General features: G+C 46.6%; 1 protein-coding gene across 1 annotated transcript in view; it reads left to right on the forward strand.

Moving 5' to 3' along the window:
- Positions 1-22414, forward strand: part of LOC114246717 (uncharacterized) — a 41177-nt gene extending 18763 nt beyond the window's left edge. The window contains exons 9-14 of the mRNA XM_028179392.2: positions 11320-11464; positions 13157-13285; positions 14648-14796; positions 15578-15818; positions 17532-17678; positions 22283-22414. Coding sequence (XP_028035193.2) covers positions 11320-11464; positions 13157-13285; positions 14648-14796; positions 15578-15818; positions 17532-17678; positions 22283-22351 — 880 coding nt within the window. The 3' untranslated portion in view covers positions 22352-22414. The remainder of the gene's footprint in view (positions 1-11319; positions 11465-13156; positions 13286-14647; positions 14797-15577; positions 15819-17531; positions 17679-22282) is intronic.
- The last annotated feature ends 1670 nt before the right edge of the window (positions 22415-24084 follow it).

Below are 24084 nucleotides of genomic sequence, written 5' to 3' on the forward strand. Positions count from 1 at the left end.
CCCCCGGGCCACGACCAACGTGTCGTCCGCGTAACATATTACGCTCAGGCCCGGGAGGAGGGCACCTCTCAGCACCCAGTCATACCCGATATTCCACAAAAGGGGGCCGAGCACCGACCCCTGTGGAACACCGCGCACGACCGGGAACCGGTGCAGGATCCCACCATGTCCGGTACACGTGACCGATCTGTCCTCTAAGTAGGAACCCACCAGCCGGCGAAGGTAGGGGGGCACTCTATGTCGTTCCAGCGCCCCCCCTATCACGGACCAGGGCAGGGTGTTAAATGCATTGGCGATATCGAGCGACACCGCCAAAGCCACCCCACCCCTGGAGACGGCCTCCTCCGAGAGGGCCCGCACGCGAAGGATCGCGTCTACCGTTGAGCGGCCCTCTCGGAAGCCATACTGCTCCGCCGACAGATCGGGTCCCACCCCGACCAGATGCTGGATGATGCGGGCTGCCAGAATGCGTTCCAGCAGCTTGCCCACCTCATCCAGCAACACGATGGGACGGTACCCGGCGGCAGTATCCGCCGGGCGCCCCTCCTTTCTCAACAGCACGAGTCTGCCCGTCCTCCACGATGAAGGAAACCGTCCCGACTCGAGGCAGGAGTTGTAAAGTCTCAAGAGTTGGTCCCCTAGGGCACCAAGAGCCAAGGCCCAAACCCGGCCATGGACGCCATCCGGGCCGGGTGCAGTGTCCTTCGCGCACATTTTGCGAACGGCCACACGGAGCTCCGCCCCCGTTATATGGGGCACCTCAGCAGGGACTTCGCCGTCGTAGTCCGGCGGCGCGTCCATAGCGGGAGCGACAAATCCCTCCCGCTTCTGCGGGAAAAGCACCGAGACGATGTCCCGCAGCTGCTGAGGCTGGAGACGCTCCGTGATCGGGGGGGCCCATGGGCGCATTTTATTGCGCACCATATGATAGGGCCGCCCCCACGGATCCTCATCCAGCATCTCCAAGAGACCCTCCATGTGTTGGTTCTTGGCTCTTCTGATGGCCAGCTGCAATGCCCTCTGCGCGACGCGGAATGCGCCGTGCAGCCGGGCCTCTGCTGCCGCGAACGCAATCGGATCGTTGCGCCGCGGCAGGCGGCGGCGGCGATGCCTGGCGCACTCGCGCCTCGCCCGAACGCACTCCACGCGGAGTTGCGCAATTTCGGGCGACCACCAGTACGCCTGGCGATTAGGAAGTCGAGGGCCGATCCGGGGCATCGACGCATCACAGATGCGACGCATCGTGTCCCGGAACCACCCTGCCTCTCCCTCGACCTCGACCGGGTGTGGACGCATGGGCGCCCACGCCGCCACCGTAGAGGCTTCCATCAGGAGCTCCTTATTCAGGCGCTTCAGTGCCCACTTGGGGAATGACCGGGACGCACCACGGGGGTGGTCCCCGTGGACGTCCGCGACTGTGGAGCGGGCGGAGAGATCAAACCGAATATATCGGTGATCTGACAGTGTCTCCGCCCCCTCCAAAACTCTCCAGTCGCGGATACGGCGTGCGATGGCCGGGCTTGCGAACGTAACGTCCACAATAGACTCGCCCTGCCACCGCACGCACGTCGCAACCGAACCTCTATTCAACAAACAGAGGCCGGCCGCGTTCGCCCACCTCTCCAGTAGCCTACCACGAGCGTCCGAGCGGGGGGAGCCCCATGCGACAGACTTCGCATTGAGATCCCCCGCGAGAATCACTGGACGGGGAGCGAGGCGGCGAGCAATCGCCCCGATCCCGCCCAGGAAATGCCCGAACTCGACAGTAGGCCTGTTCGGAGAGAAGTACGCCCCGATCACGACGGTCCCTTCCAACTGTACCGCGACGAACCCTTGGCCCCTGGTCACCATCGCCAGGGGGGGGATCGCCGCGTCTCTTCTTATGGCTATGGCCGCCAGGCCGCCATCGTCCCCGAACCAGCAATCATTTGCCGGGGGAACGAAATATGGCTCGGCGACCACAGCCACATCTATAGACCACTCCGCCATACTCTGAGACAGCATGTCCTGAGCTCTGGCGGAGTGGTTCAGGTTTCCTTGGAGGAAGTGATAGGTGCGGTCCATTACTGTTGGACCACATCCATCGCTCCCTCCCCTTCACCGCTGCCCCCACCCTCCGGCACCGGTGCCGCAGCGGGGATTACAGCGTTGGCCAGTGCTCCTCTGGCCAACTTTCTCCTCTGCCGGCGCTTTGACTTCCAGTGCCGGTTGCGTTCGGTGTTATCACCGGACGGGAGGCACGCCTTTCCTCCCGCCCGGTGGTTAGCCCCGCGCCCGGCCGCAGCGCACAGAGCGCAGTGCGGGGCGGCCGCGCAGGACGCCGCTTTATGGCCCGGCTGGCCGCAGCGGAAACACAGACCGCTGCGGTCAACCGAGCTAGTGCACCTGGCGAGACCGTGTCCGGTGCTAAAGCACCGGAGGCATCGCCAGGCGCGTGGTTCAAGCAGGCGCACGTGGGCCGCTATCCAGCCCACGCGCAGCCTGCCTGGATTCCCCGACGGTCCCCCGGGCGGAGGAGCAGCCAGGGAGGCAGCCGTCTCCAACGGGCAACGCACCCACACTGAGCTGGCCCCGTTATAACCACGGCGCAGCTCACCCACGGTTACATTCTCCGGTGCACAGTTGCCCTGGGTAGCGACGGCCGCTCTCACCTCATCCCTGGTGGTGCAGTCGTCCAGGCCGGTCACTCTTAATTCCGCCATTTTTACCGGCCTGTGCACCCGCACCTCCTCCTCAGGCAAGACCATACGGAGCTTCGCCGCCAGACGCTCCGCGATGCCGGGACTATCGGCACCGGGACACTCTAACAGCTTGGCCCCATTGGCCGTCTGCCTGCTGCGGAGGCCCTCCTCCGCCCCAATCTCGTCCAGGTTGACTGCTTCACGCGCCCGGGCCATCACATCATTATATGTGATGCCCTTGGCCTCAGCGGCAGGCAGTAAAGTTAGAACCACTGCCGCTGATCGCGGCGCCCGCGACGACTTCTTCCCTTTTTTTGTTTTTTTGTTTTTCTTGGCGGCTACAGGTGCTCGACCCTGTTGGGGTGCAGCCTGAACCGCCATGGCCACTGGCGCTCTACCCATTTGGGGAGCTGCCAGTGAGGCCTTTTTGGCACCCCGCCGGGCCACCACGTTCCACCCCTCGTCCATGTCTGACGGGGGCGGAGGCAGCGGACGGGACTGGGGTGCTTGTGATGGAGGCTTCGCGTTAGCGCCGCCCCCTCGCTTAGTTCGATCCCGTCCCGGGCCCGACCTGGTGGCCGGAGCCCGTACAGGAGCGGAACGGGTGGCCAAAGCACCCGTCACCGCCGGTTGCCTAACGTCGGCCGAAACAGTCACTCTCGCCTCAAGAGCCGCTAGCCTCCCGCCCAGCTTTTCTACTACAGCCTGGACGGTGCGGTTGATGACCTCGTCCAGGCTGAAGGTCTTCGGTTCTGGCGGAGCCAGCATCCGTGGCCCCGCGAGTGCTTGCTGCCGCGCGGCGGCGGTCGTCTCTCTAGAGCGCGGTGACGGGAGACGCGGACGCTCCTGTGCCGCACGCGGTGGTGGCAGCACAGGCCACTGATCACCAGTCAGCGCCGGGAGACGGGAGCTCCGAGGGGCTCCAGCGACCCAGGACGTCGCTGCTCCATCATCGGGCCGTTGCCGAGCTTGGAGCTGTGCTCGAAGTCTCGAATTCTCCGCCATCAGCTGTACCACCTGGTCATTGGCAGAAGCAACTGATGGCAGAACTTTCGAGACCTTTTTTTTTTTTTTTTTTTTTTCGGGTAGAGGGCCGAACCTCCTACGAGGTCCCCGCGCAAAAGGGGCGCGCGGGGTATGTGAGACTCTACGATCTGCATGGTGTTATGAGCAGACCGCGGGACCAAGGATTTTAGGGCCCACCCACTAAACGACTCCCCTGCACTCTTACACCCGACGTCCGATCCCCTCCGAGGTCAGAACCCGGATGAGGTAGGGGGGTTACCGCGGTCAACACTACAACCAGACGGCGCGGCTCACCCCAAGGACGCCCAGCCGACGGAGCCTTCGAGGCGAATCGAAGGCTCTGAAACGTCGGCCGTCTCGGTACGGCAGCCCGTCAGGCCGCCCAGACGGTGCCGCTGGTGTCCCGGAATACCCCGCTGGACCAGAACCAGCCTGCCGGGTCGGGACGCGATACACCGTCGACCGGTCGCTCTATTTACTCCATGGCAGCGCGCTAGAGTGCTGGTAGCGCGCCGCGCGGCCTCACCCCCTCAGGTCGCCCCTTGACCTTCACCGGGGGGAGTTCGCCTCTTACAGGGGCCGAAGTCGGACAAAAGCCCTTCTGCGGCCCCCGGCTCGGCGGCGACGGATAGGTGCGGAGAGGGATGAGCTCTCCCTCTCTTGTTCCGCCGCCTCCTTCTGCGAGATGGTGCACTCGCAGAAGTCGAGCATCGCCTTCCAGGACTCATCGCTGCCGAGCATCGTAGCCACGACAGTCGGCAGCGACAAGTCCGGTCCTATTTGCGAGACAAGGACACGGCGTTGCTCCACCCATGCGGGGCAATGTGCGAGCGTATGCTCGACCGTGTCCTCGTCGCAGTCACAGTGGTGACACTCCATCGTCGGTTCCCTCCGGGCAACGCGATGCAGGTACCGGCCGAAACACCCATGGCCGGTAAGCATTTGCGTCAACCGGAAGGTGAGACGCCCTTGGTCACGGTTCGCCCATTTCGCGAGGACCGGGCGCACCGCCTCGACGGTCCGGAGACCGGCCGACGGGTCCGCCAAGCGGCGAGACCACGCCTCCAACACAGACCGCCGAGATTGGAGCCTCCGCGCTCTAATTGCTCCTTCTCCGGGACGTGGTTCCCCCCTGTCGCGAAGGTCACAACGCCACGCATAATCGGCAGCGAGCGCCTCCGCCTCCAGGTCCCAGGGAGGCGTCCCGGCGAGAACGCACGCCGCCTCGAAGGAGACGGTGCGGTATCCACGAATCGCCCTGACTGCGATTGCACGCTGCGGGCGTCGCAGCGCCACGACGTTTCTGCGAGTCAAGGCGCGGCACCACACGGGGGCTCCGTATAATGCAATAGACCGCACCACCCCCACGTAGAGGCGGCGCACCACCGTGTCAGGTCCTCCGACGTTTGGCAAGAGCCGACTCAGCGATCCAGCCGTCGCCATCAGTCGGGGGCCCAACTTCTCGAAATGAGCGCGGAAGTTCCAACGACCGTCCAATTCGAGACCGAGATACCGTAACCCAGTCACCCCGACCTCGACGCGGACGCCTCCAATCACCAGGTGGGCCCCGGGTGGCGGCTCTCTCCCAGCCCTGTGAAACAGCAGGGCCTGGGATTTCTCGAGGGCCACGTCGAGGCCCAGCCTTCGGATCTTACCGACGACGAATGCCACCCCTGCGCAGGCAAGACGAGCAGACTCTTGGTAGTTCTTCCCCCGGGCCATGACCAACGTGTCATCCGCGTAACACACAACGCTTAGGCCCGGGAGAGGGCCGTGCAGGGCGCTCCTCAGAGCCCAGTCGTAACCGATATTCCACAGGAGAGGGCCAAGGACCGACCCCTGTGGAACACCGCGCTCGACCGGAAAGCGGAGCACCGCACCACCGTGTCCGGTGCACACGACCGATCTGTCCTCGAGATAGGACCCGATCAGTCGGCGGAGGTACGCGGGGACGCCATGATATTCGAGCGCCCCCGCGATCACTGACCAGGGCAAGGTGTTAAAAGCGTTGGCGATATCCAGGGACACCGCCAAGGCCACCCCACCCCGGGCCACAGCTTCGTCAGAGAGGGCACGCACGCGCATAATCGCGTCGATAGTAGAGCGGCCCTCTCTGAAGCCATACTGTTCCTCCGACAGATCGGGACCCGTCCCGGTCAGGTGCCGGACGATGCGGGCGGCGATAACTCGCTCCAACAATTTTCCCGCCTCGTCCAGCAACACGATGGGGCGGTACCCCGCAGGTGAGTCTGCGGGGCGCCCCTCCTTCCTCAGAAGGACGAGTCTGCCCGTCTTCCACTGCTTAGGAAACCGTCCCGACTCGAAGCAGGCTTCAAAGAGCCGCACGAGCCGGTCCCCAAGGGCACCGAAGGCCAAATCCCAGACCCGGCCGTGAACACCGTCAGGGCCGGGGGCCGCGTCTTTTCTCCGCATCCTCAACACGGCCGCATGAATCTCTTCCTCCAAAATGCTCGGAGGGACCACCTCAGCAACACCGCTCACGTCACTGCGAGGCGGCGCGCCCATGGAGGGAGGCTCAAAGTCCCTCTCCATCTGCGGGAACAGCCCGGAGACAATCTCCCGCAGCTGCTGAGGCTGGAGACGCTCCGTCACTGGGAGCACCCACGGCCGCAATTTCTTGCGGACCGTTTGGTACGGGCGCCCCCAGGGATCCTGATCGAGCATCTCCAGGAGCGTCTGCATGCCCTGAGATTTGGCCTCACCGATGGCCAGTCGCAACGCTTCCTGCTTTTGGCGGCAGTCGGCGCGCAACCGGTCCGCTACCTCCGCGAAGTCCTCATCGCGAAGGCGGCGGCGGCGATGGCGAGCGCTCCGGCGGCGCGCCCGCACGCACTCCTCGCGGAGTTGCGCGATTTCGGGCGACCACCAGTACGCACCGCCACGCGGAGCACTGCTGCCTACCCGGGGCATCGCTGAGTCACAAATACGACCCATCGTTCCCCGGAACCAGTCAGCCTCTGACTCCACGTCCACGAGGCTAGTAGGCACGGGTGCCCACGCAGCCACCGCGGCTGCCTCCACCAGGAGCTCCTTATTCAGGCGCTTCAGTGCCCACCTGGGGAATGACCGAGGAGCACTTCGCGGGAGCTCCTCCTCACCGCGGGCGTCCATAGCCGACGCGGATCGAGAGGAGGCTGAGAGCTCAAATCGGACGTATGAACTTTCGAGACCTGCGAGACCACTTCTCGCAGTTTACGACCAGCGGCTTTGGTCTTGGTGCCATTGGCCGCGTATGATTTCACGGTCTTCATGGCCCTGTCTATGACCATGGCAGGATCCTGAAGGCCGCTCTCTTCCTCCTCTGTCGTCTGCCCATCCAACGAGGCGACAGACATTGACACTGATGATGGCGCCGGTGACGGCGCGCCCCTTTTCCGGGCGGGTCTCCCTCTAGGGGGCGGCATCTCCTCCGCAGCAGAGGCTGCATCGGAGATTACCAACACCTTTTCCGGCGGGGCATCTGCGCCAGAGGATGACGCTGGCTCCCCTACCCCCTCACGAGAGGAAGCTCGCCAAGACTTCCTCTTCCGCCTAATCTTCTTGGCGGTTGTCCCTTTCGGACCAGCCGCCTCGCCTTCGCTGACGAGCGCAGAGCGCGTCGAGCCAGCGCTGTCACACCTCGGTTCGACGGGTTTTCCGCTGCCCGTCGCACAGCCCCCTTCATCGTGGCATGCTTTGCCCCCCCCAGAATACGCGGGGCAGCATGCTCCCACCGAGGTGGAAGCACGGAGGGATTCTCCACCTAGGGTGGTACCCTCCTGGGGTAATTTTATTTTTAAGTTTGCCATCATTTTTTGGTCCTTTGTTATTTAACCAGGGGTCGGTCCCCTGGGACGGCCCTTACGACTGGACTCCCTCCAGCCACTCATCTCATCACCGGGCACGTCACAAGCTTAAGATTAGGGCATTTTTTATAGAGGTACACATCCTCGCGGCCCCTGCTAGGCAGCGGCCCCCGTCCCCTACTCGGTAGGGATTACGGTATGCTTCTACGAAGCCACGCCGGTAAACCGGTACCCCCCTCTGGAGGGCCTTCCCCTGTAGCCGCCAAGAGGCAGCCGGGGACATGGCAACCAGCGACCGGAAGGGAGTGCCCTCCGGTTCACTTCTCATCCACGTGGGGTCTACCATTACTGACAGACCCACACGTCTGACCACGACGTGGCCACGCCGGCGTACCGGTACCCTCCTCTGGAGGGCCTTCCCCTTTAGCAGTCAAAGAGCTGCCGGGGACATGGCCTAGCCTCCAAAAGGTCTCCAGAAGGGAGCCTTCTCCCGCTTCACGCACCCTTTGTCCAGCAAAGGTGGGAAAAGGGAACACCGTGTGCAGTCTTCTTAGTTCGCGGCACCCCTCTGCAGACAATGCTGCTCCACGGTATCGGGGTGCACACTTAAGCCCCACCGCCGCGACAAGGCGAGACCACGTTGTGTGGGGTACACGACGACCTGGGCCTCGAATCTATCCAGAAATACATGAAGTCAGTGTCGGAACGGTACTTCGATAAGGCTATGCGTCATGATAATCGCCTTATCGTTGCCGCCGCTGACTACTCCCCGAATCCTGATCAAGCAAGAGCCAGTCACCGTCGACGCCCTAGACACGTCCTTACGGATCCATCAGATCCAATAACCTTTGCATTAGACGCCTTCAGCTCTAACACTAGGAGCAGGCTTAGGGACCCCGGTAACCGTACTCGTCGAACTTGACAAAGAGTTCGCCGTGCAACCTAACCCATGAATCAACTCGCTGAGTTTCTCGCCGGATCTTCTCAGCGGGTCGCGATTCCGATCCGGTAGTAGATTCATTCGCGAAGCAGCTACTCTTGAGCTGTTAGGTCTCCTTCGGAGGCGCTCGGGTAGCTGTTAGCAAATCCCAACCCTCCTGGCTGAGCCTTTGCTCGCCCACCTGTCCTGGTGAAACTGGAAAGGCCTCCGGGCCACCAGTAATTTTTCAATCATAAAAAAAAAAAAACATGAAATAGACGACAAACGAACGAACTGCTCAGCCATGTGCTCGGATTTGATAGATAGGGTAATAAGTTATCTATATATTAATACGTGAAGCAAAAATTTTGTACTCCTTTTTACGAAAATTGCACGGACGGAGGAGAATGAAATTTCTCACACTTATAGAGAATATAGAGAAGAAGTGCAGAATGTTAATACATTTTTTTAAGTTAAGCATAAAAAATACATTAAATCAATAAAAAAAATCGTTACACGCACTACCATGTATTTGACATAACACATACTTATAAATATACTATTTGTTTATTGTGAATTTTCAAGCTTTTGTTTTGTTTAAAGTCTGTGGTCAAATTGAGAATAGATTAATATTGTTTGTCTCTATTAATATTTCCCTAAAGTGTCTTGGCGAAATCTGTGTATAATCAATAGAACCTTAATAATGGTTAAACAAAAAAATTAAATTATATTCGAATTTGCTACTACGGGACCACTAGGGAATCATTAAATGTCAAATGCTTAAGTTCCAGTCTTGATCAGTACAAAAACTGTCGCCACCACAACTTTAGAAGCTTAAACATGAAGTATGCGTGTGTTTATTTATTTTTAACCGACTTCAAAATAGGAGGGGTTCTCAATTCGACTGTATGTTTTTTTTATGTATGTTACCTACCTCATAACATTTGACTGGGTGAATCGATTTTGATGATTTTTTTTTATTAGAAAGCTGACGCTTCCCGTGCGGGGTCCCCTTTCAATTTAGTCCAGTTCTGTTAATGGTATCCATGAGAAAACCATATAAGTCTTAAATTTGCATTAAGTACGTGCGCGGCAAATAGATGAATAACTCGATATCACGCCAACCGATTTCGATGATTATTGTTTTTAGTGTATATTCATTTGTTTTGGAATATATTTTTTGTGTCGGAACGGTACTTCGATAAGGCTATGCGTCATGATAATCGCCTTATCGTTGCCGCCGCTGACTACTCCCCGAATCCTGATCAAGCAAGAGCCAGTCACCGTCGACGCCCTAGACACGTCCTTACGGATCCATCAGATCCAATAACCTTTGCATTAGACGCCTTCAGCTCTAACACTAGGAGCAGGCTTAGGGACCCCGGTAACCGTACTCGTCGAACTTGACAAAGAGTTCGCCGTGCAACCTAACCCATGAATCAACTCGCTGAGTTTCTCGCCGGATCTTCTCAGCGGGTCGCGATTCCGATCCGGTAGTAGATTCATTCGCGAAGCAGCTACTCTTGAGCTGTTAGGTCTCCTTCGGAGGCGCTCGGGTAGCTGTTAGCAAATCCCAACCCTCCTGGCTGAGCCTTTGCTCGCCCACCTGTCCTGGTGAAACTGGAAAGGCCTCCGGGCCACCAGTAATTTTTCAATCATAAAAAAAAAAAAACATGAAATAGACGACAAACGAACGAACTGCTCAGCCATGTGCTCGGATTTGATAGATAGGGTAATAAGTTATCTATATATTAATACGTGAAGCAAAAATTTTGTACTCCTTTTTACGAAAATTGCACGGACGGAGGAGAATGAAATTTCTCATACTTATAGAGAATATAGAGAAGAAGTGCAGAATGTTAATACATTTTTTTAAGTTAAGCATAAAAAATACATTAAATCAATAAAAAAAATCGTTACACGCACTACCATGTATTTGACATAACACATACTTATAAATATACTATTTGTTTATTGTGAATTTTCAAGCTTTTGTTTTGTTTAAAGTCTGTGGTCAAATTGAGAATAGATTAATATTGTTTGTCTCTATTAATATTTCCCTAAAGTGTCTTGGCGAAATCTGTGTATAATCAATAGAACCTTAATAATGGTTAAACAAAAAAATTAAATTATATTCGAATTTGCTACTACGGGACCACTAGGGAATCATTAAATGTCAAATGCTTAAGTTCCAGTCTTGATCAGTACAAAAACTGTCGCCACCACAACTTTAGAAGCTTAAACATGAAGTAGGCGTGTGTTTATTTATTTTTAACCGACTTCAAAATAGGAGGGTTTCTCAATTCGACTGTATGTTTTTTTTATGTATGTTACCTACCTCATAACATTTGACTGGGTGAATCGATTTTGATGATTTTTTTTTATTAGAAAGCTGACGCTTCCCGTGCGGGGTCCCCTTTCAATTTAGTCCAGTTCTGTTAATGGTATCCATGAGAAAACCATATAAGTCTTAAATTTGCATTAAGTACGTGCGCGGCAAATAGATGAATAACTCGATATCACGCCAACCGATTTCGATGATTATTGTTTTTAGTGTATATTCATTTGTTTTGGAATATATTTTTTTTCTATTTGAAGTCGGTTTTTGTTAAAGCATATCTATTTACAATTATTAGCCGCTTAGATCTGTGGACGAGTTCACGGTCTACCTGGCGTTAAGTGGTTACTAGAGCTTACAGACATCGACAACGTAAATATACTATAACTATACTGAGACCTTAGAACTTATATCACAAGGTGGTTGGCGCATTTACTTTGTAGATGTCTATGGACTCCAGTAACCACTTAGCACCAGGTGGGCTGTGAGCTCGTCCACACATATAAGCAATAAAAAAAAAAAAAAAAAATGGCGTTGTGTTGCGTGCAGACACAGCAACGGTCACGTGTCGCGGTCGGCGGTGCGGCGCGTGCTGGCGCGGCTCGGCGTCCTACCGGCGCCGCACCACGTGCGCGCTCTCGAGCTGCGCTATCTGGACGAGCTTGGATTCAACTACTTCATGCTGCTCGATGAGGTTACTGCATTGTTTATTTTTTGGAACGTAGTTCCTTATGGGACGATGCGGAGGGGTACCCTAACCGGTAAAAAACGTCCGTAACGTAAGATTTTTATTAGTAATGCACACAGTGTACGACTTAACTTTGTAAAAACGTACAAAAAATTACATATTTTTTATCATTCATTGACCACGATCTCAGAACGTTCGTTTGCGCAATACACTAACTCTTATGCAAACAACCGTGAATGAAGTGTACCACAATAAGTTCGCACGCTACCGAATGACCGTGGGTTGTTGCGAAACCTCCAGTTTTATTTTCTTTATACCGCGATTAGAACTTAATATTTTTATAATAAGGAACTTCGTTCCTATCCGGTGTCCCATGACACCACACAATTTTTTTTTTATTGTTTAGGTGGGTGAACGAGCTCACAACCCACCTGGTGTTAAGTTGTTACTGGAGCCCATAGACATCTACGACGTAAATGCACCACCCACCTTGAGATATAAGTTCTAAGGTCTCAGTATAGTGACAACGGCCGCCGCACCCTTCAAACCGAAACGCAGTACTGCTTCACGTCAGAAATAGGCGGGGTGGTGGTACGTCTCCGCTAATTAAGGTATGGGTCTATATTGCCATGAATTAACGGCTGAAATACTAATGCAATGCGTACACACGATTGTATAGCCAATAGGGGTGGCCAGCCAACTTATTTAGAACCAAGATCTACAGTTTATTGACAAAACCCTCTGCGATCTACCAATGGCATTTCTTGAAATTTAATGAAACAATAGTTCAATATACAAATAATTAATATAATTTATTTTATTAAGAAGTTTAACATTAAATTGAAATTTAATCCTAGTATCCTATATTTATGTTTATTGTCTTGCCACGATCGACTGGACTATATCCCCAATCAACCGGTTGGTCACCCCAGATACTTTTAGCCTAAACACGAAATGGTCAGAACAACGGTACCGTATCTTGCGTCTTGATGACGTGCTCTACTGGCGTTAAATGTAATAAATTTATTATTAATATTTACTGGCGGTAGGACCTCTTGTGAGACCGCGCAGGTAGGTACCACCACCCTGCCTATTTCTGCCGTGAAGCAGTAATGCGTTTCGGTTTGAAGGGTGGTCAATAATCCGTTGTAACTATACTGAGATCTTAGAACTTATATTTCAAGGTGGGTGGCCCATTTACGTCGTAGATGTCTATGGATTCCAGTAACCACTTAACACCAGGTGGGCTGTGAACTCGTCCACCCATTTAAGCAATAAAAAAAATTAAAAAATAAAAAGGTGCTCGGACACTTGATCACTCCATCTTTTTTAATTCCGACTTCTGGATCGTTTTCCATCCACTTTACCCGTCACTATGAGTCTCCACAGGTTGTCAGAGTTTTCTTGCTATATAACCTTGTCTCGAGTTAGCTCTCCATAATATTGTGTATGCCTGATACGCACACACGAAACAAGAAGGCGTAGACCCAGATTTCGAATATCTGGTCTTCGTCTGAACCACTAAGTTCAGTAACCAAAAGACACTAAAACTACACCAAACTAACAATACCAGAGACCGTAGCTAGCGATAGCTCTGTCCGTTTGTCTTTGAAGAGCATCAGATTTGACGGATAAAGCAGATGATTAGAGTAACTGCGTCGTAGCCTAATAAAACAACATTGCTCTGATTTTTTTCAGTTGGAAGAAAAGCCTGTAGAAAGCTCTACTATCGCTGGGCCCTCTGTAGCCTCTAGAAGAACTCGATGTACGACTATCGATCCTCTGGAAACTGATATTGTTCAAATTCTAGCTAAAATTAAAGGCAAGGTACGTTTTCCGGTAACACACTCTATTTTTTTTGGGGAATCCGTTTACGAATACTCGGTCGAGGATGGTAACGCACCGGGTTATGTTATTATTATATTTTTATTATGTTATGTTATATTATCTCTATGGGTTATAACGGTAACACACCCTAAAATGTATTTTATTGTAATTAATACATACTTTTGGTTTTAAATAGGGTTTTTTCTTTCTTTATCAACTGATTGTTCTTGGAATGGGCACGTAAAAACTACATTTTAAAGAAATCCTCAGTTTTCTAATGGTATATATAATCAAATCACTTTGACGGCTTAATCTTGCGTCATTAATTAATTATAGCGTTATTTAATACGCAGAGTATTAAATATTCTGTTAAGATTCTACTTCTATATTAAGATTCTTTGTCTTCACTTTATCCCACTAGATAGGGTTGCCACAGTGATTTTTTCTATTCCATTCTCTTCTAACAACCGTCATCTCGATACTCACCCCTCTCTCTCTTTCATATCGTCATTCATACACTCCATCCATGTCTTCTTCGGTCGACCTCTTCACGCTCTACCTTGTACTACCATTTCCATACATCTCCTAGTCACATGCATCTTCTCTCTACGCATCACATGTCCATACCACGCTAACCGTTCGCTCTTTTATTTGTCAATCACCGGGGCTACTTTCATACTTCCTATAATATTACCTTAGACATTATTTTAACTATTTTTATGGTGTAAAAACGCATGATTAAATCATTAATATGTAGTCTTAAATAATATTTTATGTCATTTATGTCATATTATGTTTCGTTGTAGAGCGTGTTCCAAGATATAGGGATAGGAGTCATGATTATACTCCATATATCTGCCGCGAATTAAGCCCGAGCTCCTTTAGTATCGACATATTATATCTGCCGCGAACTAAGCACGCGCTCTTTCCGTTTCTAAGCATGGAAGAGCCGCCATGATACTACATTGCGATTTCCACCTCGAATCTTATTGTGAGTGCCGGCATCCACGAAGTGATGTTTAGCCATCTACAACAGTTTTTTTATTGTCCTTCTTCTTCTTCTTCCTAGCGGTTTCCCGGTCAAGTGCCAGGGTCCGCTTTCCTTAAACTCCTCCACTTTGCCTACTCTTTGGTATCCTTCATATCCGCCTTTACCACATCCAACCAGCGACCAAACCAATAACATCAGTTTTTATAGGCCAACGACAAAAAAACACAAAGGGTAGATACCTACTTCTCGTGGTTTTTATCCTTCTGTTTATTGGTTTATTGTAGGTGCAAATTCTGAAGCTTCGAAAATGTTTAAGTTTCCGTGAATACATTTCTGGTTTTTTTTTTTATATTTATTCCTAAATTTTTCAGATGGTCCGCGACGGGATACGTCCCTTTGACTTCCTTCGTCAGTTCGATCCTCGTAACGAGCTGGTGATTCCTCGGGCCGACTTCTACCGAGGACTAGCTTCTGCTGGACTTTCACTAACGCCACTCGAAATGGATACGCTAATGGAAGTGTAAGGGTTCCTATGTATCACAGAATGGTATCGAGAATAAAATATCAGTAGAAGTTGCAGAGTCTTTATTAAGATGAGAGATAGCCATCTCGATACCATTTGGCTTATAGATAACGTGACCATTTAAATTTTTACTCAAAACAGGCCGTTGGCAATGGTCCCAGTGACAGGTACATAATGGAAAAAAACAGTACTTTTTTAAAGTTATTTTTCGGAAAAGTTCACTTGAAAATTACGAATTAAAGAACATATATTTATACTCAAGATGTTTAGTTATATTTATATGTATTAGAAAAACAAATTTGCTTTAATATAGCTTACACCGCTCGCGTTCGGCCGAAAACGGGACAATTTTGCGTTCCAGAGTTCATTTCGGGGACACCGGGACTCGTAATTATAAAAAGGCACAGTCCCGTTCAGAACCGAACGTCTGGTCACGTTACTTATATAGACCAAATCTTGTTACCTACACGTAAAGCTACCCAGTTTTGGTTGGTACAAACAAAGAAATAGACGAGAGACCCTGCAAGCAATCTCGTACACAGTATGCTTGACGCAAGTTTTTTTAACTTCTCGATCGCATAAGAGTTAACTCGAATATCTATGGAGTTAGAACAGCGCCCCTAGCGACAAGCTTTTACAGGATAAGTTAAAAGCCTCGCACTAAGCATACAGATCAACAAAGGAATAAGCATATAATAAACATAGTCTGATTCATTAAAAACAGTTTACAAATTTTAAAAATACATTAAGCAATTTCCTGAGTTTCGTTTTTCACCAGTTTCAGCGCCCCGGGTCGACGTAGATACGTGGAGTACGCTAGGTTCTCGTCCACCGTGGGCGAGGCTCTCACACAAGAAGGCCTAGAACGCGCACCGCTGCTGGTGCCAGTACCCCACCTCCCCACAGCAGACACGCCCCTCAACTACCTGAACTTCGAGGAACGGAATATTGTGTCCGGAGCTCTTTCCAAACTCGCAAAATATCCTGATCAGTTGTCTAATATAATCGAGGTGTTCCAGGTAAACCATAATATAATATTTTAATATGTTTAGGTTTGATTTTTGGAAGTGTGAAAGTAGCCCCGGTAATCAACAAATTAAAGAGCGGCTGGTTAGCGTGATATGGACATGTGATGCGTAGAGAGGAGATGCATGTCACTAGGAGATGTATGGAAATGGTAGTGCAATGTAGAGGGGGAAGAGGGCGACCGAAGAAGATATGAGAGAGAGAGAGAGAGGATTACCTACGTGTTGAGATGACGGCTGATAGAAGAGAATGGAAGAGAAAAATTCGCTGTGCCGACCCCACCTAGTGGGATAAAGTAGAAAAGAAGAAGTTTAGCTTTATGATTTCAAAATCACTGCAAATGCTAATATTCACTTGAAGCCCGCTCTCGAAGTCACAGAATAAATGATTTTATACTCTTAAAATCGAAAAACCTTCACATACTTTTTTTTACATTTAGTGGGCAAATTATGTCACAGAAGTGAAACTTCTTTGACAGCAGCCTGGCAGAAGGCTATTTCCTGTCTTATCAACACTCAAATTCGTCCGAACGATGAAAATTTTACTGGTGGTAGGACCTCTTGTGAGTCCGCGTGGGTAGGTACCACCGCCCCGCCTATTTCTGCCGTGAAGCAGTAATGCGTTTCGGTTTGAAGGGTGGGGCAGCCGTTGTAACTATACTGAAATCTTAGAACTTATATCTCAAGGTGGGTGGCGCATTTACATTGTAGATGTCCATGGGCTCCAGTAACCACTTAACACCAGGTGGGCTGTGAGCTCGTCCACCCATCTAAGCAATAAAAAATAAACTCATCGCACCATCATTGCTTGTGAGAGAACCGTCAATCCCTACACATACTAGCATCCTGTGTATTTATGCCGTGAAGCAGTTGCACGTTCCTGTTTGGTAGTTACTGTACTGTTTAACATCAAGTGAGCCAAGCGCATTGACATCCATCTAGGGCAATTTAATAATCTCGAAAGGTACACCTCATATTTTATATTATTTTTATAAATAAATATTTACTGACAGTCACGCCACGTTAACTGGTCCCGTGATAAGTTCGTAAAGAACTTGTGTTACAGGTACCAGAGAACGGAAATAAATATAAGATTTTTATTATACACATACACATATTTAATATACATCCATAACCCTGAAAAAGACATTTATATTAAAATTTATCATACAAATATCTTCCCTTGGCGGGATTCGAACCCGCGACCCCCTTGTGTAGTGACCATGTCACTTACCACTACACCAGACGGCCGTTGAATTGAAATGCACATGCATTATTTTTTTAAGGAATTTTGTGACCTGGTAACTAAGACCTTTAGGTCTTGTGTTATTTTAATTTACATTCTTATTTTTATGAAAAACGATAATAGGGAGTGAAATGAAATGAAGACTATTAATTTGAGACATTAATCAACTGGAATGAAATTAAATGAAATGAGATGAGATGATATAGGTTGCAATATAATCTCAGTAAAATGGTGGTCATTTACTGAAATTTTTTCAGTGGACTTTTTGGAGGATCCCGAGAAGTTACGTCCAGCGACTTTCTTCATTTTCCTAAATTTGTGCACTTTCACAGATATTAAACAGTTAATAAACCACCGTTATTACACATTTAAACCTGAAGAAACACTAAATAGACAAAACAAATCACACAATTTCACTCCTTGCGTTCCCGCCAAAAAGTCCACATGCATTTCTCTCACAGGATATAGACAGAGTACGTTGTGGAACCGTGCCGCGGGTATCAGCCGAGCGTGCTCTGTGCCAACGTGGTCTTCTGGCGCTTTTGTCATCAAGAGAAAGAGACACGCTCTACAAATGCTTCGGATACAGGCGAGGATGCGGTGACGAGGTTATAATTATGTTTAATTCAAATATTTTATTGCTCGGAAAAATTGATTTGCGAGTCGAGATTAGACCATGGCACTATGGCGGCAACAGAATCCCAAACCGTTCTATTTAGAGGAAGTTAATACCGAAGAGACGACAAACAGAGCACTGAGTCATTAAGTGGAATATTATTGTCGTGAAGGAATATTATAACGTGTCTAAAGTTACATAAAACGACTTTCTTATAATAATAGTAATTACCATTTACATAGGGATGTTTATGTAAATTGACTCTAAATAAATAGTCTTTAGTACCATATAGTTATTATGATCTAGCTTTATAACTGAAATATAAATATTTCAGCGATATTTTTTTTACTATTTCATTATAAGCCATAAATAAGTAAAATAAAATAATAACAATATACATGGTGTCCCACAATGGGTATATCAAGCCGAAACGTGGCTATAGTATAAATAATATAAATTCCGTAACTTCGACCCAGAAAATACAGATTGTTTTTGAAGTTATACTTCTTTTGGGGCGTTATGAAAAATTGATGAGAGTGAAATTTTAAGATGCGCGCGCACCGTTACACAAAATTAACAGAATGAAGTTGAAGAAGTCCACTAAATCGCTCATTACAATACGACCGACGTAACTTGGCGAGTCTGAATATAGCCGCAGGTGAACTTACTTACCGTACCGAGAATTACCGAATTTATACGATGTCAAGAAAAGGGATGTCCAATATGCGTGTTTGAGGATGTTGTTTAATTGTTTGTTTTTCAAATTGATTAAAATTGAAATTAAAAAAAGAATTTTAATAAAAATAAAGTACAACTTCTTACGCGCGTACATAAGTACACGCACCCTTTTTTTTGATCTCGTGCCGAAAAGGGCTCAGTGTAAGCGATAACACAGGGACTGCCTGTTTGGCTATGAATCATACTACCGCACAGTGGGTCGATACTGTGATTTTAGTGACTTAGGGACCAACTTTATTTTTTTATAATTTTTTTTATGTAGATAGATAGAGCTCGTTAATCTCAATAATAATTGTTTTGGGCAAAAATTACAAAAACTTTATAGTTTGGTCAGAAAAATGTGTTTTGTGATTTTTTTGTATGGAGCGGGTCACATTAAATTAAATTCCTGCTAAGTACCGCGAGGTCCCGCTTTGAAACTTTATTTTCCTTATACCTTGTCTAGTCTACTATCATTTGATGCTATGAACATGTGCATAAAGTTGCAACTCTGCCAAATAAATCGATCGAAAAAAATTAATAAATACATAGAATAAAAACCTTTATAACTTTTTTCGTAAGTGCTTTTAAGTTAAATTTGATATGGATTAGTAAGTAAAAGCACGTAATGATACCCATAATTACATAATACCTAACAACAATACATTTAGTAGGTCTCTAATTAAGCAATCTCTCTAATTATTAGGATAGTTAACATTATTTAATGAGGATAATTAGTTAAGCAGCCATTACTGGGTAGTAGAAAATATAGTAAACATTTGTTTGTCTCTGGAAGTATAAAGTGACCATGTTTATTATATACTAACTAGTGTTCGTTTATTCGTACTACTACTAACATCTCGTGATTGTCGTTGTGATCTTACTGTTTCCGTTATAATTGATAATTTTGTTAACAATTTAGAATTATTTATGGTTTTAAGAGAGCAACTACTGTCGCTGTCTGATAATAAAAAAACTCTTTCAATTCCTACAAAATCAAATAAACGTGACCGAAGAGAAAAAAGTTGGGCTCCAAAAATTCTGTACGCAATTTTGTTCAAATATAAGTGCAATATGGAAACGAAGTAGTCGCATGTTAGCACAGTTTATAAGAAAAAAATGTGATTGGTTAGAATGTGCAATAAACTGGCCCGAAGGAATGATACCTGAAGCTATCAACACTGCACATGAAAGGCATCTAATCTAATTCTTGAAAATGTACCACCCTCAAATGTACTACAGAAGCCTCGACATCTATTTTTGCACCTCGAAAACCTTTTGAAGAATTGGGATCCAGGCAAAAACGAAGACGCATTGAACAAATTTACCAATCGCTTTCGTTATCCCCGGATGAAATGAAAGCTACTACAATTGCTAGTTTGAGAAACACTAGAAATGAAGATGTAGGAGAAATAATGAACCACTTGTCAAATCACCCCGAAGATCTAGAAAAAGTTAAGGAGTATTTAATTACAAGTAAAGTGAAAAGTAGTACATATTCTCCCGATAAGGCAATATTAGTTTCACTTAAATTAAGTGGCAGTATATAAACCTAAGAGAAGCAGCAAGTGAAAATGGGTCTGATTTATACCCTTCTTAATATAAAATTAAGCAAGAAAAGACCAAATGTTATCCAGGGAAAGACGAGGTAATTATTACTGAAGAAGGAGCTACTATTAAAATGCAAGCATTACTAAACTTGGCGCTATATAGGCTTTTAGATGTGATTACTTCGGATTTGGACTCTGCAAGAGAGCTACTGCTTATAAGCAAATAGGCTTTGATAGAGCCCCAGGTCAAAGTAATTATAAAGAAAAAACTGAAACAGAGTTTGATGATTCATCTATTTTCATGGTCAGTCTAGTTCCTATAAGGCTTCAGAAATTTGATGGAACAATTGTTTGGGAAAACGACCTACCCTCATCAACTTTTTATTGCCGTCCAATAATGTTTAAATTTACAAAAGAAACGCAGTCAACAGTGACAATTATAAAAGCTAGCATAACAGAAGAAATAGAAAGACTTCAGCCATCAAAAATCAAACAAGTTGAAGTTAAGCATCAATTGCACATGATGATGATAGACGGACAAATAACCTCATATTTGTCAGAAACATTTTCTGCTGTCTGTGATATTTGCAAAGCAAAACCGTCAGAGCTTTTTGGAGTGACTTGCTTATCAAAGAGAAAATAATGAAGAAATATTCCAGTATGGAATGCCATCTTTACCTGCCTGGATAAGATGCATGGAGTGCTTACTTCATATCGGTAAATATAATTTTATTACTTCACAATTTTTTCATCGTATGTAGTTTCCTGTGAGATAATTTTTTAAATGACACTTTTTTTACGTCTTATCGTTTGGACTTCAAGAAATGGAGTTGCAAGGGGCGATGACAAAGAAAAAATAACAACCAGAAAAAGTGCTATACAGCAAGCGTTTAAAAAGGAATGCGGTTTACTTATAGATGCTGTCAAGCAAGGAGTAGGAACAACCAATAATGGCAATACTGCCAGAAGATTTTTCAGGGATGCAGAAGAAACAACCCGCATAACAGGAATACGTAAAGATTTAATAGAGAGGTTTCACGTGATTCTTCACTTTGTTGCATCTGGAGAGCGCGTTTCCAATTTTTCGGAATTTTTTAGATATACTGCAGAATTGTATGTTAATTTATATCCCTGGTATTATAATATATGCTTTCCAGTATCCATAAATTGTTGGCATATGGCAGTGATATACAATAATGAAGAACTTTGGTGCCATTCGTATAGGTAAACTCTCCGAAGAGGCAGTGGAAGCTCGCAATAAAGATTTTCGGAAATATACAGAGAGTTGTTATTCAAGAATGAGAAGTAGAACGTCGACTAATGAGGATATTTTACACAATCTTCTTTCGTCTTCTGACCCAAAGATCGAAAGGTGAAACAAAATATATAATATTTAGAGAGATTGCATAATTAGAGACCTAATAAATGTATTGTTGTTAGGTATTATGTAATTATGGGTATCATTACGTGCTTTTACTTACTAATCCATATCAAATTTAACTTAAAAGCACTTACGAAAAAAAATATAAAGGTTTTTATTCTATGTATTTATTAATTTTTTTCGATCCATTTATTTGGCAGAGTTGCAACTTTATGCACATGCTTATAGCATCAAATGATAGTAGACTAGACAAGGTATAAGGAAAATAAAGTTTCAAAGCGGGACCTCGCGGTACTTAGCAGGAATTTAATTTAATGTGACCCGCTCCATACAAAAAAATCACAAAACACATTTTTCTGACCAAACTATAAAGTTTTTGTAATTTTTGCCCAAAACAATTATTATTGAGATTAACGAGCTCTATCTATCTACATAAAAATTTTTATAAAAAAACAAAGTTGGTCCCTAAGTCACTAAAATCATAGAATCGACCCACTGTGTACCGTATCCTACGTAAACTATAATTCAAGGGTTGCCAGAAGAATAGTTTGTTCGTTTTGTTCAAATACTTCCGAACTATTTACTCATTCTAGCCTAGAAACCGGGAATACCAAATATCGATTATGCATTTGCTACTATAGTTCTACTATTTACTTCAGAGTTGCAATTTTTTCTTTCGTATAATACTAGGGGTTCTTAAAAATTCCGTTAAATTCTACCATTCAAGAGCTGTATTATAATTTCTTATCAACTAGCGTCTGTTAATTTTATTTATCATAGTCGTGTACTAAGTGTCTAAAATAGAATTTTCACATTGGAGTCTATTGGAGTATTATTGATTAGAAGATACCGGTATTAAAACCTGGCATCCCGACCTATACGAATCGATACTATCCCATTAAGCGTCTGTTTAATAGTCAGTACATTAAACGCTTTATTTTATTACAGGTAAATTATCGTGCACTGTGCAACGCTCTGGATATACTGTACGCCACTACTAATGCTCAAAAATGTTAAGATTCGTATTTCAAAAACGCTTTAACGCCGTGTATGCAATAAAATTATCGAGTATGTACTAAGTATCAAATTGTTTTTTTTTTCGAAGTTCTTGAAAGTTATAACAATAGACAGCTTAGTTGAGATGTCATCTGAGGTAATGAAAAAATGTACTTTACGGCAATAGCTGCGTATTGACTGATCGCTTGCGGCGCGATGCCATTTTGCTCTATAGCTACCTATTGCAGGCTGCACGCGTGACAACGCCCTAAATATAACTTCACTCGAACTACTAACCCAAGTATCAGACTGATAGCTGATACATCACTTTTCGAAGCACTCGGACTCGGAAGCAGTCCGTACTCGCCCACCTAGTCCTCTTATGGAACTTGCGGGCCACCAGTAACACTTTTGTAAAAAAATCGATTTTAAATTCCCTCAAAATCGTAGAAGCCGCACTGACGAAAAGATAAAACTGTTCAATATGTACGTATTTTTACTATTTATATATTTATATTAGCTAGATATGGAGTCAAGTCCACAGAGGTTTTTATATTAACTACCTACCTATATACCTATTTTATCTATTTAACTGCGAACATTGATTTAAATATACTAGATGAGTAGTTACCGCGTCAAAGCGTAACCACTCAATATAAGCCCACAGGCGTATACCCGGCTTATTTCATTCAGTTAGTTGCGTGCCGTCGTCCAAGCAACAAGTCCTGAAAAATGGGTAAATTTGTGGCGAAAGAGTGCCTTTCGAGGTCGGAAATACACAAAAAGGAAAGCGGGATTACTTTTCACACATACTTTTATCTAGAGTAAGAGAGATGGATAATGTTTAATTTAAAATGTTTATTAGTTTCAAAGCTACATCGTCGTCGCATAAAGCGGCTACACTTTTGTGTACGCAAGGTAGGTACTGAGGTTTACTCCTCTAGTTATATTTCAACTCTCTGACTGCGAAGCAATCACGTTTTCTAAGCCAAACGGCTAATTTACCACACTGTCATAGGTACCAACCAGTGGAAGAGTCGATACTTAAGTCATGTTGAGGCTACTCGTTTCGAATTAGGTAATATAATTTCTTCTTTTTCCTCTTAAGAAACCTTCATCTACGATTCTTGTATCGTACAGTTGACAATTCGTTGTTGCTGGCACTCCCAGGAATGTTGAACTCAACGTATAACAGGCGACGTCACTGGTCTCAACAATGACGGGCGAGCACTCGACGAATGACTATAGTATATAGAATTATTTTGTCCGTGCAGTTCGGGTCATAAAACATAGGCCAGCTAGGGCGGTGAGCATTATCGATAAAAACAAATGAGTCATCGAAGGCAGGTACACGGCGGCGGGGTGGTATACGAAGGGTGGTGAGACATTGTTATGTTATGAGTCATTTGTTGTACATATGTCGAAGAGAAATGTGATTTTGTGTATTCCCTCTCTGAATTTCTTCAGTAACACAATGGCTACTCCTTTGTTTTGTACCAAAACGCCAGAATTTATTCAAATATTTTTCTTGTTGGCAAAAATATACCAGCACAAGCACGCGTTATTATCAACAATGTCTTAAAATTTTTCACTGACGAGAATAGATCCCGAAAAGTTACAAAGTGTTAATTTCTGCCGTTCTCGTTAACTTGCTGCGACGATATGTGGTGTAAGTGTTCTATTAGTGATTTTTTCTTTCATTGTTATCACTAACCCACAAAATGACAAAACTAAATACACTATCGATAACTCTT

The sequence above is a fragment of the Bombyx mandarina genome, chromosome 06 (genome assembly GCF_030267445.1).
Source record: "Bombyx mandarina strain Sakado chromosome 06, ASM3026744v2".
In the NCBI taxonomy this organism is placed as follows: domain Eukaryota; kingdom Metazoa; phylum Arthropoda; class Insecta; order Lepidoptera; family Bombycidae; genus Bombyx; species Bombyx mandarina.